We start from the raw sequence: 16,979 nt of genomic DNA, 5'->3' as shown, positions 1-16,979 counted from the left end.
AGGTGTAGACCAATCTTATCATATTTATCACAGAGAGCACACACACTTTACACTGAACAGCAGTGCTAAAGTGCACAGAGTCCTAAAAACACCAACACCATGTCAGAAAAAGGCTAGGAGAAAGGCAAAAGGTTTAGGGATGACCCTGCAAAAAGGGCCAAGTCCAACATACCCTTTATATATTCCCAGAACAGAAAGTTACCTCAAGAATTGGTGCCACCATCTAAGATTAGGAAGCTCCCAGAACACAAATGGAAAGGTTGCCATTTTGGATAGGAAAAGGAATCACCCCATGAATCCTTCCAAAGGAGAAGGGAAGAGCTATGGTGTTCCCCAGCGTGGCCCCTGTGGAGAGAATCACCTGAGGCTACACCGGCAGGCTGGCCACCAAAAGGAAATCTTTACAGGTGAGTGAGGCAGCCTGCTGGTTTCATTGTCCACCATGGAGGTTAGTGCAAAGCACCTTGCGCTATATACAGCGGGACACAAGGGAAGCTGTTGGGTGAGGCACAAACTGCAATGCTGCCCACAGTATAACAGGTACACCCTGAATTACAAGAAAATAATTGTCCTAAACAAATAGGACTTAAAATACAGAAAATGAGCAAACCATGACAACAAAATCGATGAGAGCACAAGCAGATGTTAAGGTTGAATTTGCCATCTCCTGAATACAGTGTGAGTCCTTTCTCTAGATCCCAAAAATCGGTATAGTAGGTGTAGTCGGTGTGGACCTCCCTGTTCTGCTAAATACTGCCAGATGAATCTCAACACTCACTCTCTGACTTTGTGGATAATTTGAGTGCTGTCACTGGTGATCAAGAGATGGGAGTTAGCCCCTTGCAGAGTGCAAGCAGCACAGGAAGGAGGAAGGAGGAAGATGGTTCCACTCAGTGGCGTCACGGTGACCTTGGCTTCTGTATGGATCTCAGCTAATTGCCAATTTAAGATGCAAGTGGTCCAATATACTGAGATGGAGCCGTATGTGGTAGGTTGGTTTAGCAAACAAGTGACGCAGTGCTATCAAATACAAACGTAATAATTATGGCCATTTACAGATTAGCCAAGACAATGAAATGCCCAGATGCAGAAAATTGTGAAAGGTTTTTGGGTAATTTTTTAATTTTTCTATTTAGTTGAAAAATAAATGTGTTTATTTAGACAAGTGTTGCAACCAAAAGACACTGCATCAATACTGCACAACACAAAGAAAACAGGAGCTTGGAATACTCTATGGAGACAGGCTTTGCCATGAAGCCTTTTTCCAAATATCTAGGCCGATTCTTGGATGAAATGCCACTTTAAAATCTCAATCATAATTGGTTGTCTCGCATCACAGCGCCTATCCTGCTTGCAGTTCCACTCCTCCAAAATGTGTCTTATGAATTCTGCCCATTGGGTTCATATTCCCAATAACATTTCCCATAGAAGGCTCTCCATACCATTTTCCCTGCAATGCTCACTGGCACCAGGTTCCTCTAAACCAAGTGCAACAAAAAGCTAACCACATCCGTGCTTCTGACCTCATCACCCTTTCGCTGCAGTCTTATCACCTGGTCCCGCTACTCACAAATTCTTCTTTCATCTACTAGTGGGATTCTTTTGTGGAAGAAGCTAGCAAACCTTTATGCAGCCTCAATGCTCTCACAAACTCACATATCTTCTGAAAGGGGTGTCCTGTATTGCTCTTTTTTTCAGGACCAACCCAGAGAACCTTGACCACCGTGAGCGAGAGAGAGTGAATCAGCCACCTCATTGCCCAATCATGAAATATGAAGTGCTTGTAAAAATATCTTCCATAGCAGGCAATGAAGCACTAGTTCTTTCAGCAGCCTCAATACACACAACGCTTGTAGACATTCTACTAATGACTCTCTGCTGTTTCATTGTCTTCCACAAAAGTCACTTTCCTGTTCTTGAGTTCACACCCACAAAGTCTCAGTGATAAAACTAATTAAAATACCTCTGGAAATGAAATACCTTGCTGTGTCATATTCGTTGGTCTGAGATTTCTTCTGGCCAAGCATGACATCACCTGGCACTGTAAGTCTGTAAGTCTGCATCAGCCCCTATCTTTTGTGAGTGGCTCTAGGGAATAAATAGGTTCTCTAGGCTTGAGAAACTTATTTATCATGCATGAGGATGCCACTGAAGCATTAAAAGAACTGTGATAAGTGGTTGCCCCACTCTTGGATAATGTTCTTAGTTTTTTCCCCTCAACTTTGGGTAATCAAGCTAATAATATTTGTTATTATACTACACACGCTAACACTGTTGCCATTTCACAGTCCGTTGCTGTGCCCTATTCTGTTAATATGTGCTGTACTATTGAACAATTGTCAATAAAAAAAAGTGTTATTAAAACATAACTAACCATGTCAGATCATATTATGTTAAATGATCTCTATGCTGTAGGACAGGCTCTTGTGGGCTTTAGTTTGTATGGCACTAATATAGATCTGGCTGTGCTCATCTATGCTCTACAGCCTCTTTGGAAGCCGCTCTATGCATAACTATCAGCAAATATCATGAGTGCACATACTTTACCCTTAAACCCTACCGTACTTTTTTTTCTAATGGCTCCCAGTGGTTGCAAGGTCCCTTTTTTAAATTGGCCTATCTTGAACCCATTTTTTTCATGAGGACCCTGTACATTTTGATCACAATTTAGCAGTGTATGGTAATTCCATAATATCAACACGTTGTTGAACTTTATGACTGGAGACTTACAAATTACAGTTTAGTTATTCGACATTGGTGGCAACACGCTGTAATTTTGAACGATGACAGGTTTGACCTTCAGTAACAAACCAAATGTGAATTTTTCATTATAGCTTTACAGCCCACTTCTGAAGTGGTTAAAGTCCCTCTCCCAAATTATAGGCGAATCCCAGAAATAAGGGAGAGGGCCTATAACTACGGATATAGCCTGAGGCAGAAGGGGTATACTGCTATGAGAACATTCCACACAGTGAGGGTAGACCTTTCTAAATAAAACTGAGAGAAACACAAAAGGCAAGTATTTGTAATGTTGGGGCAATATTTCTTTACTAGTCATTATTTATTCTCTGCCATGCATTTGCCTTCTATGGAACACCAAACATTTCAATATTCCAATATGTATTAAAATACATTATGTTTTTATTCATTTTATTTTAAAGAGCTGTAAGTATACCTATCTCAAACTGATATGCATGCAGGCTTCGTAACTCTCATTTGGTTTGTCTTCGCACTATTGAAATTAACATTCAGGTATATGGTTTTGCACACAACAGATGGACTAGGGTTTCAAACGATGGCAACAATCACATAGCAAGATCCTCATTTCTAACCAATCTTTCTTTCGCCGTGGTTACCCGCGCCCCTTTCACTAGATCCCCATGTGTGCTTGTTCATTCAAGGCAGACCTGTGTGTCTTCTGCTTACAAGATGGAGTCAGAATGTAAAGTGGCTGCCCGCCCGATTGGTTATCTCCTGCTCTAAGACTGCTGAAGCCCTATGTTATTACTGTCCAGAATAGTTGTTGCCTCAGAAACGGATGTATTAAGAGGCAGAAGTGGGAAAAGATTCTACCCAAATGGGGTAAATCATTGGACAGCAGAATAGAAATAGGGTGGGGAAGTATAGCAAACACAAAAAGACGATAGACCAAATGAATATGACACTTTACAACGCACACGTTACAAAGCGTGTCATTACAACACATGTTTACATCGCAAAATCCATTACAACGCATGTTGTTACAACACATGTCATTACAACGCATAATCCATTAAAACGCAATTAGTATTCTAACCCCGCTGGGGCGTTACTTTGGGTAATGCATTGTAATGGATTATGTGATGTAATGACATGCGTTGTAATGGATTTTGCGATGTAAGAAATTTGTTGTAATGAAACGCGTTCTAACATGTGCGTTGTAAACGATGTTTCCCAGACCAAATGCAGAACATCATGCTTTTGCTTGCCACGCCACCACAGTTTGGACCGTGCCATATGCTAATCAGTCTTGGCCCCGTTCCACATGGGAAAAGTCAAGCCCGAATGCCAGGCCAGTTCCTTCCTATACCAGAAAACAAGCATCCTGGAAAAGCTTATGGCGTATAACTCCTCATCATAGCTTGAATCCAGTGGCATAATGACACAGGACCTACATCTGGGCATGCCCTTGCCACTAAGGGTGACTTATAGAAACACAAAAAGATGATGGACGGAATGCTGGACATTGTCAAGCATTCACCCCCAGTCACAGATCTGGGTTTAATCCATCTTTTGCTCACTACACCACACCAGTTTGGACCCAGCCATATGCAAATCAGTCTTGACCCTGCTCCCCGTGGAAACAGTCCAGCCTGAACTGCCGGGCCAGGTCCTTCCTAGTAAGGAAAACAAGCATTCTAGGATCAGTTTTGGGATATCATCCCTCATCAGCCTGGGTAGCTTAAATCCATTGGCATAGCGAGCATGGGGCCCATGTCTGGGCATACCCTTCCCACTGAAGGCGACTTATAGCACCACAAAAAGATGATGGGCAGAATCCTGAACATTGTCAAGCATTTACCCTCAGTTATCTTATGTTGTGTTAATGAATATTTGGTATAGCGCTCAACTTATCCCCCAAGGGGGAATCTCAGTACTGAGGTAACAGAAAAGTTAGGAGCAGTCATTAGAACAGCCAGGTTTTAAGCTGCATTTTGAAGCCTGCGAAGCCAGAACAAGCCCTAATGACAAATGAGAGTTTATTCCAGTGGTAAGGGGCCAGGTATGTAAAAACCCGTCCACCATACTTACATGTGCGAATGCATTGAGGGCAAAGAAGGAGCTGATTGCTTGAGCTAAGGCTTTTATCCGGACAATAATAAGCCAATTGTCCTGGTGGTATTTAGGTCCCTTACCTGCCAGAGCTTTATGCATCAGGCAGAGGAGTTTGAAAATTGCTCTCTTCTTTATGGAAAGCCAATGCAAGGTTCTAAACAGGGGGACTGAGGAGGTGCCCAGTGGCTGTTTGTTAACCAGTCGGGCTGCCGTATTTTGTACTACCTGCATCTTGGCAGGAAGGGATGCATTTGATAATACCACAAGCGAGTTTCCATAGTCCAGGTGGCTGATTATCAGGGCCTGGACCAGATTCTTGCTAGCAACCAGTGGCAAAAACTGGAAAATCCTTTTAAGAGGGTGCATTGTCCCAAAGAACATGCCACATGTAGATGCCTCATAGTCCTTCATTGATAGCTAGCTATCAAAGAGAATACCCAAATTCCTCACCGTGCTTCTGTGAGAGGGGGTAGGGCCAAGTTCCACAGGCCACGTAGTATAGAGAAATTATAGATAATGTGTGCACCGGACTAAAGAGATATCACCCATAACAGAAGTGAGACAGTGAGACCCTTCTTAAAAAGCAACTACTACCTTGACACCAAACTGCCAAGGGTAGAAAGGGAGTTAGTGGTGCCTCCATCTCCCGCATTCAAGCTACATAGCAAGGGCTTGCCACCAATATCTAGAGCAACTTCAATTTGGGGCAATATGACTTGTTTGAATCCCCAGATCCCTGGGATAGTGGTAGGCCTGGGCGGTAAATTCCGTTCCACTCACGGAATTTGGGTAATTTCGCGTAGTACTGAGGCAATATTGGGTTCCACTGTTGCAAGAAGGTGGGTCAAAAGTGGGTCATGCACCTGACCTGATGCTGTGGTCAGAGCCCATTTTGATGCAGTCGCAGGAGAATTGATTGACAAAATGCCTAATCTAGACATGTTACCATTAGCATGGCTAGGCCACAGTTTGCTTCCATTGACAGCTATTCACAAATGCAGAATAAAAGAGCACATTCATTTTATGTGAGTAAGCCTTTCAATCTCTCTGTATACTGTTTTTCTATTTCAGGAAAATCATTGAAAAAGAAGCCTAAACTTTGGTGTCTTTAATGTACTAGTTGTATTCACTTGAGGAAGATATGTGCAGGATATTCTTTATTTTGTAACTTTTCAAATTTTCCTGCTGATGTTCTGATTATGTCATTCATTATCTGAACAAACCATTCTATTGTTGTGTTGCATAAAATGTCAATTTCTTTCCATAATTAGTTATTCACAGCCTTATCAATGAAATGCCGTAGGTGCCTCTAGAAGTATGTTGTTTGGGAGATTATTGATTCGTTTAAGTGTTTGCAACATTGCTAGTCCAACCCTATTATGTCAAAAAAACAAAAAAAACATTTCTAAATCCATCCCTCTTCTATCCCTCCACTATACTTTTTGATCCAAATAACAGACTAATATGTCCACCACTCAAATTACTTTCATATTTCACTATACTAATTCACCACTAACACTGTATGGGTTCCAGAGTAGCATGCTACTCACCGAAAAAGCGCTTCAACACCCCATCAAGGGGAGCAAGCGCTATATAAATGCAAACCTTTTTCCCTCTGCTATCCCTCCACAATACTTCTCAATCCAAATATCTGACTAACATATCAACCGCTCGAATTACTTTTGTATTTTTACTATACTAATTCACCACTAATCCTTTATGGGTTCCTAAGTAGTGTGCTACTTGCCAAAAATGAGCTTCAACACCTCATCAAGGGTAGCAAGCGCTATATAAATGCAAACGTTTTCCCCTCTTCTATCACTCCACTGTCCTTCTCAATCCAAATAACGTACTAACATATACATCACTCAAATCACTTTAATATTTTACTATACTAATTCACCACTAATCCTTTATGGGTTCCGGATTAGCATGCTACTCGCTGAAAAAGTGCTTTGACGCCTTGTCAGGGGTAGTAAGCGCTTTATAAATGCAATTACAATACAATATTATACCAAGAAACACGTGTTTTTGAGACACTGAAGATAGTGCAGCTGCTGTGGCGCAATTTAATTGTTCTTAATGTAAAGCTTTGGCAAGCACATGGAAGAGCCCTAATGTGCCCGATAGACAGCTGGAATGACCTCCAGCAGAATCTAAGTCAAGTGAGCCTTGGAGAAGCTGGTGAGCATGGAGATATTAATACTCCTTTGGCCAGGAATAGAGAATGGCCAGCAAGGGTAGCGCCAACAGCATTACCTAGAAGAGCAGTGCTATATGTAACTCCATTAGGGACGGATGGGGTAAGAGGGTAAAGCCAGAAGCCCTGAGTGGTATCTGAAGAAAAGAACTATTGTGCGTCGGGCTACTGTTCATTTCTTCTCTGGGGGGGGGGGGGCAGGGTAAACAGGCCAAATGCAGTCACCCACAGTGAAGAAAATCAAGGAATTAAATGAACTGACCCACTGCCCTATGTTATATGCTTTGTTGGGAGGAAACAAATTGTGAATGAGACTTGAACAGACAATGGGCGAAGAGCGCGGACCGAATCCCCACAGGTTATGTTCACACATGTATTTTTATTGTGATTTGTTTTAAAATATGAGGTCGGCGAGGAAGCTCAAGTTATTTCTAGGCCAGGTGCACAGTTATCAATACTGCAGCAGATGCAGTGTGACAGGGGGAACTGGGTGCGAGGGGTCCCTGGACACCCCAATTAGAGCTGATTTGTACTTTCAAAACCAGTGGATGAGGGTACAAATTTTCTGGATTGCATTGGGGCCCATGGCACTCTTGCTACAACACTGCTCTAGGCCAGCCCTAAAAATGTCAGAATGTCTGATCCGCCAGGCTGACGACACAACACCAGCAAGGTCTGTGCACACATACTACTGTGTCATCCCGCTCCTGCGTCTAAGCTTGCTTCTAACTCCTGCTCAACTTATGAGGAGCACTTCTCCTTCAACTGGCTTCCCACCTTCACCTCAAGCTTCACCAGAGACAAGTTACAGCGAAGGGGCACCTAGCAGCACAGAGGCGAGACAAGAACTCCAGAACACCTAAGCAAAGTGTACATTTCTTTTTAAATATCGCTGCCAGATTGTGGAATCAGTTGCCATACACACTTACAAACTCGCCTGACCTGATCTCTTTCAGGAAGGGTCTGAAGACTTGGCTCTTTAAGGCATAACTTGTGTTATATTTTTAATTATTTAATACTTCAGCACCTTTACCTCATGGCTGGCAGGATGTTGGATGACAAGCGCATTGACGCCTTAGGGTGTTAGTTGTGCTATACAAATAAATAAATAAAATATTTTACAAAAAAAATTCTGAAGTTTGAAAATCTTTTCATTCTACTTTGGGTTGTCGAGTCTTTCGTTACCCAAAATCCAAGTGGGGCCTCCCTGTGGGAGCCTATGTTTTTGCTGAGGGAACTGATAAACCTTCCTTCCATTACGATTATGCATTTGAGTTGCACATTACCAAAGCTCGCTTAACGTGAATCCTTTTCAAGTTTGTATTTCTGAGCGTGACGTGTTTTAATATTTTCCACTTGAAAGTTCTATCAGTACAAGAGCTCGTACCTCACACTTGGAGGGCATGTTTTCCTTCCTACAATGATGCCTTCCTTACATGATGTGGCGTGATGGCATAGTGGGTGTATTTCACCTGATAGGGGTAAAACAAATCCACAGAAATTACATTATTTACACTCGCGTCATGCAAATTGTTGCCTGGCCCTTATTGGCACCAACAATGACGTCAAATGCTGGAGTGTGAACTTTGACGTCTGTGTTAATATTTGAAAACCCCAACACTTACCCCAAAAAAGGTTATGCTTCACCCGAATGGGTTTCCGTTGGACTGTTTTTAGCTCCAGTGAAACGACTGTATGCTGTACCTTTCTGTGGCGTCATACAGACTGCTCCACAAGCAGCGCCGCAGCACTTCAGGTCGCCCGTGCACCCGCTATCATTGGCACAAGTCGCGCGTGCAGCACGTATGCACATCACAGGAGGTGGGCAGACACCCGGTTTATCTGAAATAAAGAAACATCAGAGTAAGTGTGTCTTTCGAAGTTCATGATGTGGGTGATAGCAAGGGGTCGATGAAAGCTTATGTTTGCATTGTTTTAATCTTTTCTTACCAATCATTCCTATATTTTAATTTTAAAGAACCAATGAGATGACTTGTTCCCATGTGGCAAGGTATAGATGACTGGGGAAAGGATGAATGAGGATGCGGGTGGAGAAGATGTGGGGTTAGGGCTACGGAGATACCATGATGCCAGCCATCATGGCGATGAAGAGATGCTGCAGGATACATTAATCTGAAGTGGACAAACGGGCACCAGGTGTGATAAGAATGATCACTGTGAGGTGTATCAGGGATGACAGGGCTGGGGATGTTGGGCCCAAGGTTGAGATGGAAGATTGGTTGCAGAAGACGATGACATGGTGGGAATAGGTGGAATGGAGATGACCTGGCAAGGATGAGCCAGAGAGCTGATGGATATGCTGATGATGGCAGGAGTGCGGGCTGGAATGATGTGATGATGCTACACCGGGGACAGGGAGGCAGGAGGAGGCAAGTCGGAGATGGCAGGCAGTGGCGCTGGATGGTTGGCTGCATCATCCTAATAATTCCTTGATTGAGTTCTGATGGAGAATGAACAATGAAGAGGCCTGTGTTCAACTACAATCTGTCTCGTGGCAGGCAACTTTGTTAGACAAAGTGCTGCTAATTCTTTTTAAATTGAGAGCTTCTTTTCTATTCTCTTCTGTGACTGCATGTGTACAGTATTTTGAGCAGTGGCATTCCTATTGGGGTACAGGTGAAAGGAAAAGCCAAAGAATCCCTGAAGTTTTCTAACACATCCATAAATAAAGACAGATACATCAATTTACCAGCAGCATGAAAAGAATAATCAAGGCTCTCAAGTAAAGTGATAGCGAAGGTCAGCATCCCTACTCTAAAAATTGTTTCAGCATCACTGATGAAATGGGACAAGGGCGAGCAAGAAGTCGGCCTGCAGCAAATGGACACAATGAGAAAAAGAGGGAGGGGCAGGAGGGCAACAAGAGTGAGGTGTGGCAAAAACAACAAGGATACATCGGACGGGAAGTAGAATGGGAGAAAGTAACAAGACAGTCACATGAGCGGAATAAGGGACAGGGGAGAAAACTAAATATAATAACCAAGCATATGCTCCCAGACTCCTCTTGTGAGGGCTTCACAGAAAGTTCAATCTCCAAAGTTCCTTACTCAATCAGAGCTGGGAAAGCTGGGTGGTGGCTACCTACAGCCACTGATGTTGGCAGACTAGATACCACTTTGTCACTCTTGCTAATCACCCTTCATATCTATAAGATTGAACTCGCCCCTGGACACAAGCATGGTATATCTTTAATCATGGAAATAACTTAACTTTTTAAAAAATTTGTTACCAACCAATGGAGCAAAATTGTCATATTTTTTCTGTTTCCCTCTATTTGTAAGAACCTTCAGTAGTAACTGCTGCATATGCCAGGTATTTCCAACATTTGGGAGTAGGTATCTTCTAATCTTTCTCGATTTTCTGTCCTTTGTTAGGGAATCCTGCTATAGTAAGTCCACCTGGTGGAGAGGGACTGGTCATGGGACTACTGCTCTTCAGGCATTACCCCGGGAGTGCATCTTCGTGCTCTGCAGGACAAGCATCAATCATTCCCGCTGCCTTGAAACATGCTGCCTTCACCTTCATGCTTTTGGATTCTTTTGTTGTGAGATGTGGCATAGGTATATGCCTCTATTTCTGTCAACGTAGTCTGGTAGTGTGATTCCATGGACGTTTCATGGGCTTCTGTTTTCAGTCATTCGTTCAAGTCCATTGCCAGACTCCTCTCTGTTAGAGAAATCAGGTGGACATCATTTTGTTCTGGCTTCTACCAGGAGCGTTGATTGGATTGTTTCAATGTTCCTGAAAGCAGCCTGGATGATGGTCTGCAAGCATGCAGTGTGAGTGTTGCTTTTCTGTTTGTTGACTCCTTCCTTTGTCCTCTGCTCCACCTCCTCATTGGCCATGTTCCATGAGCTGCATTGTGTGTTCCAGTGCCTTGGGCAATGGGTGCTCTCTGTCCTCTTCTTTGGCTGTTTGCAATCGGGTGATTTTCTTTATGTGTAGGTTTTGAGGTAGTTCATGGTTTGCCATTTTCATTCCTTTGTGATGGGAGTCTTTTGAGGTTTCAATTTACCATATATAACAAGATTGCCACATATGCCAGTTCAACCCTAGTCCTATAGTGTTATGACTATTGGGGCTCGACCGTTGCCCCACCTAGCTTGTGGGCCAACATCTGCTGCTCAGAATAATTGCTCTGCAGTCTTATCCAGAACTGAGGCTGGTATAATTTATTCCTATGCAATTGTACCTTTCTGTTAAATTCCTATACATTGAAGAGTAAAGATCTTTATCTTTCCAGGGTGAATCATTAAAGCACTCTATCCTGATGGTAAGTAACATGGGCGGATGAGACAATCCTACTGTTCTCCTGTCCCTACTGAACTTTAAAATCAGCGCATTCATAATGTTGATTCTAGTTTCTTCTCTGTGAAGAGTGCTCACATGTTTATCTTAACTTTGTGGTTTAGTACATGTTGACTGCCTTCTGCAAAACATATTTCAGATTAACCATGGTGCAAGACTTCTTATCATCAACCAAAATAGGTTCTAATGGTTTCTTAAGGGATTAAGCAAAGCTTATAGATGTAAGAAAGTAAATAAGTAAATTATTGTTTAAGTTTACAATAAACTATATACATTATTAATTTCCATTAATACACACATCACAGGTTTAGAAAAAAGCAGGGTTAACGGCGGACTCCAATGACTGCACCTCCTTACTGTGTTCCCAGTATGTATAAATTGGTATAGTTAATGATGGTGTGCATACAAACGCCCCTGCATCCGCCGTTAGTAGATGCCAACTGCCAAGCAGATCAATGAAATTTCGGAAGGGGTTTGGGGCGGTGCACCACCAATTTGCTTGTCAATACATCACACCAAGTGGTCAGTAGTTGGTACTCAAAAAATCTTTATTTTAAATTAATTGTCCAAACAAAGCCTCAGCCAACGCGTTTCGTTCAGATTGAACTTCGTCAGGGCTGGAAGAATATAGAAAAACATAACATAAATAAACGCACCACACATAACATTTAAAAAGTACATTAAAAGACACCATTTAAAAGTTAACACATACTAAGAGAATATGCACAGGACAAATGATAGATGTACCCTAGGCAGTGAGTATACAGACATTACCAAACATAGCAATTTTATGCAAAACAACACATAACAATACAAATGAAACCATTACATTAGTAACAAGGGAGGCATAAGTGTGCCTCTGTGGTTCCAAAATATATATATTCTGAAAACCCTTATTGCTTGAGAGTATGATTTAATCAAGAATGCTCCCAATTTAAACATGATTCCTATATATGTAGTGTTATATCTAGATGCCCCATCTAGCCATGTGTAATATAAAATATTTCATCAGAAATTAGAGGGGAGGGATGGGGGAGGGACATATATGTGCCTGTGTAGGTCCAAAGTTAGATTCACCCAAGCTGCCAATAAACTCTTATACTCAGAGAAAGCAAAAGCAAGCTGATTAGGACAAAAGGGCAGGAAAAAACTTTTAAGAAACCGTCCCCCGTAGGGAGACACGTACCATAAGTAAAAGTGCGAGTACAATCCAATGGTATGACCAAAGTCTATGTAGACAAATATCCGTCTCGCGAAGAGCTGTGAATAACGTTGTATGTTTCAGGTAAACAGTCCTGATTGTGCTTCCAGTGCCACCTTGATAAGGACACTGTACACGATTCTGTCAAAGAAATAATAACAGAAAATAAAATAAAAATCAAAAAAATAAATCAACAAAAATGACAGAAAACAGCGCAAAGATATCAAATCAAGTCCAAAGATATATACATATATATATAAAGTTGGAAACAGACCCAATGTGGCTTTTGGTCGAAGTAAAAATGTCATTAGATACCACTAGGACGTGAGATTTGAACCGAACATATTGTCAGTCCAAAATAATAATTCCCACTCAGGTGTTTCTAACTGAAAAGTACAAAAGCAGTCCGTGAACATCCTACTTGTAAACACTACATGGAAACTGTAAATCCAAGGTTCCAAACCACAACCTAATAACAGAAAGCAAAAAACACGTAAATGAAATTGCCAATAGAACTGACAATAATTCGTAGAAGGTGACTCAGGACAAAATATGTTCCGCCCTCGTGTGGTGTTAAAACACCACCGTCCGTGCGGCAAGGCATCCGCCCTGTAGACACATGTGTAGGCAGAACCGTGCCACAGCACAAAGAAGGGAAAAAGCAAATGGAAAATCCCTTTGATCAGCCCGTAGTCAACCGCACTTTAAATGTTCCCAAAAGGCGAGTCAAAGCCAGGACTTTAATAAAACAGCCCCCTGGCTTTGTGCTGTGGCACGGTTCTGCCTACACATGTGTCTACAGTCACCTTCTACGAATTATTGTCAGTTCTATTGGCAATTTCATTTACGTGTTTTTTGCTTTCCATGTAGTGTTTACAAGTAGGATGTTCACGGACTGCTTTTGTACTTTTCAGTTAGAAACACCTGAGTGGGAATTATTATTTTGGACTGACAATATGTTCGGTTCAAATCTCACGTCCTAGTGGTATCTAATGACATTTTTACTTCGACCAAAAGCCACATTGGGTCTGTTTCCAACTTTATATATATATGTATATATCTTTGGACTTGATTTGATATCTTTGCGCTGTTTTCTGTCATTTTTGTTGATTTATTTTTTTGATTTTTATTTTATTTTCTGTTATTATTTCTTTGACAGAATCGTGTACAGTGTCCTTATCAAGGTGGCACTGGAAGCACAATCAGGACTGTTTACCTGAAACATACAACGTTATTCACAGCTCTTCGCGAGACGGATATTTGTCTACATAGACTTTGGTTATACCATTGGATTGTACTCGCACTTTTACTTATGGTACGTGTCTCCCTACGGGGGACGGTTTCTTAAAAGTTTTTTCCTGCCCTTTTGTCCTAATCAGCTTGCTTTTGCTTTCTCTGAGTATAAGAGTTTATTGGCAGCTTGAGTGAATCTAACTTTGGACCTACACAGGCACATATATGTCCCTCCCCCATCCCTCCCCTCTAATTTCTGATGAAATATTTTATATTACACATGGCTAGATGGGGCATCTAGATATAACACTACATATATAGGAATCATGTTTAAATTGGGAGCATTCTTGATTAAATCATACTCTCAAGCAATAAGGGTTTTCAGAATATATATATTTTGGAACCACAGAGGCACACTTATGCCTCCCTTGTTACTAATGTAATGGTTTCATTTGTATTGTTATGTGTTGTTTTGCATAAAATTGCTATGTTTGGTAATGTCTGTATACTCACTGCCTAGGGTACATCTATCATTTGTCCTGTGCATATTCTCTTAGTATGTGTTAACTTTTAAATGGTGTCTTTTAATGTACTTTTTAAATGTTATGTGTGGTGCGTTTATTTATGTTATGTTTTTCTATATTCTTCCAGCCCTGACGAAGTTCAATCTGAACGAAACGCGTTGGCTGAGGCTTTGTTTGGACAATTAATTTAAAATAAAGATTTTTTGAGTACCAACTACTGACCACTTGGTGTGATGTATTGACAAGCAAATTGGTGGTGCACCGCCCCAAACCCCTTCCGACACATCACAGGTTATTAATTAAAAAGACATTAAAATGATTTAGCAAACAAATAAAACAATATGAAACAGGTTAAATTAAATATGGTGCAATTAGGTCAGGCAAGCAGTTTTCCTCCCAGACCATGATGGCCTGCCTCAAGAATTTTACGGACTTGCTCACAGCTTTTACAGTACAACCCTTAAAGCGAAATGATAATGCCTCTGATATTGTTCTTTTGCCTGCTGCATTAAACATGGGCATTAGATAATTGTTTTTAGCGTAAAGTAGGGCTAGACACAAGCACATTATGTGTTCAATGAACTCTTGGGCTGAGTTACACATCCTGCACAAACTGTCAATGCAGCCATTTGATTTCCATATACCATTTAAATCCCTAAAAGGGAGATAACAATGTCTAAATCGCATGAAGGCAATCTTCTCCCGAGGCCAAATATTAATATTGAGATATGGTTACTTTAAGCTAGAAAATATTTCTGTGGTGTACCTCTTATGTTTACATCTAGAAGCTGCCTCAACATCCCTACTCAGAGTTAATGTTTTGATTCCCTTTTTCACCACCATTTTAGTAACTGATCTAGACATAGAGGCTAGTGTCACCTTCAAAGGCAGATTATATTCTGCCAGCAGCTTTTTCACTAGCCTTTCTGAGAGAAATGCTCCTCCCCTGGGTGCAGTTAATACTTTGCAAATAAGTGCCCTTAAGGTGTTGATTACTGCCTCCTTAGCATCTATGAAATAAGTGATACGATTAATGTCAACGGATAAAGGAGTCAATCCTAGTTCTAATCTTATGCAGCATAAAGGGGTAGACTGCTTAACCTAACAGTTTTCAAATGCAATTCAATTCAATTTGAGTAAATGTATGATTACAAATTTGGGCCCCACATAAAAGAACAGTGATAATCATTGCCTTTATGATATCCACCAAAGAACAACCATAAGCTGTGGAGAAGCTTTTTAGTGCTCCCAATATACTTGTAATTCACCTTTTTAAGATCTCAACATGATGTTTCCCAGTGAGATTTTTATCTATTATAAGACCCAAATATGGGTATTTCTGGACCTCCTCTACTGTAATGCTTCCTAACTTCCAGGTGAACTTAGAACTATTTCAACCAAAGGACATTGAGTTGGTTAAATAAGAAGATTATTTTCTAGATTGTGCAACTTGATTTGTATGGGTTGCCTATGAAGTCTGACCGGGGTTGTTGCCAAGATGGGAATTCGTGTGGATGTGAGGTGCACTCCTGATTATTGAATTTTCAGCAATTTTTAAAAATGTTATCTTATGGTGCTACACTGAAACGTATGCTGTCAGACATACATAGGCAAAAATCAATTAAATTATGAAGTAATTAATCTTTAATACAGTGTGCACTATACACTATGATGTGTCACAACATTAAACCAATTACATGAATATCATCCTGTTAATTGCCATTATTTATTCTCAAATTTTCCATGATTCTTCTTATTGCAATTCATTGGGATTCATGAATATACTTAATTATATTGCCACATTGCAAACACAATCTTCTTTGTGTGCACAAAATTTATACACAAAAAGAATAAAGCAATCTTAATTTTCAAGCCCAATGCATTTCGGGACTCGGTCCCTTATTCAGGAGAAATTCTGAAAAGGAATATATTACCCCAAAAATATGCAAGGGTTGATCTTCAACTCAATTCTTTTACATAAACTAGCCATTTCTATGTGTCCAGCCCCAGTAGTATGTTCACAGAGACGATTTACGGTGATTGTGACAGCAGGACCATTGAAGTAAGAGCTGTGGATAACCATACGTTTTTTCACAGTGTGTATAACATGCAGTGACTAGTAGTTTCAATGTGTTTTCGGTTGTTTCATTTCAGTTGTCCGTAAGACATCTACACACTTTGATTTTGGGCTCGCGCAGTAACCAGAGAGTAAGTAGATCTGTCGGGAGTAACACAGAGTAGTGCCACTATTATATATTATCTATCACATGGGTCGGTGTCAATTCAATGGGGAGTTTTAGATTTCGTAACAGCATGGCAATATGGAGATTAAATACAGATCGATCAGTATTTGATGCATTGATTTCCACGAGCACAAAAGCATGATAAATAGTGGCATGTGCACTATAGGTAATATAAAGCACGCTAAAAAAGGGTTCTGGACCTTTCACTGGAAGAAGTGCTTGGTGTGTGAGTAACAGGCAAGCCATATGAGCATGCAATAATAATATTAAAATAAGATTAAAAAATACGACTAGGGCTGGACACATAGAAATTACTAGTTTATGTCAAAGCCTTGAGTTGAAGATCAACACTTGTAAAAAAAAATTGTTATATTTTCTTTTTTAGAATTGTCCCTGAAGAAGGGACTGAGTCCTGAAATGCATTGGGCTTGAAC

The 16,979-nt window shown here is 40.9% G+C and overlaps 1 protein-coding gene across 1 annotated transcript in view; it reads right to left on the bottom strand.

The window, feature by feature from the left end:
* LOC146812390 (uncharacterized) overlaps positions 1–16,979 on the bottom strand; it is a 241,336-nt gene that overhangs the window by 41,773 nt on the left and 182,584 nt on the right. The window contains exon 14 of the mRNA XM_085619391.1: positions 8,720–8,857. Coding sequence (XP_085475517.1) covers positions 8,720–8,857 — 138 coding nt within the window. The remainder of the gene's footprint in view (positions 1–8,719; positions 8,858–16,979) is intronic.

This window comes from Triturus cristatus, chromosome 7, assembly GCF_964204655.1.
Source record: "Triturus cristatus chromosome 7, aTriCri1.1, whole genome shotgun sequence".
NCBI classification, from domain to species: domain Eukaryota; kingdom Metazoa; phylum Chordata; class Amphibia; order Caudata; family Salamandridae; genus Triturus; species Triturus cristatus.
Note: the sequence above shows the minus strand (reverse complement) of the source record. Positions and strands in the feature narration are given on the sequence as shown.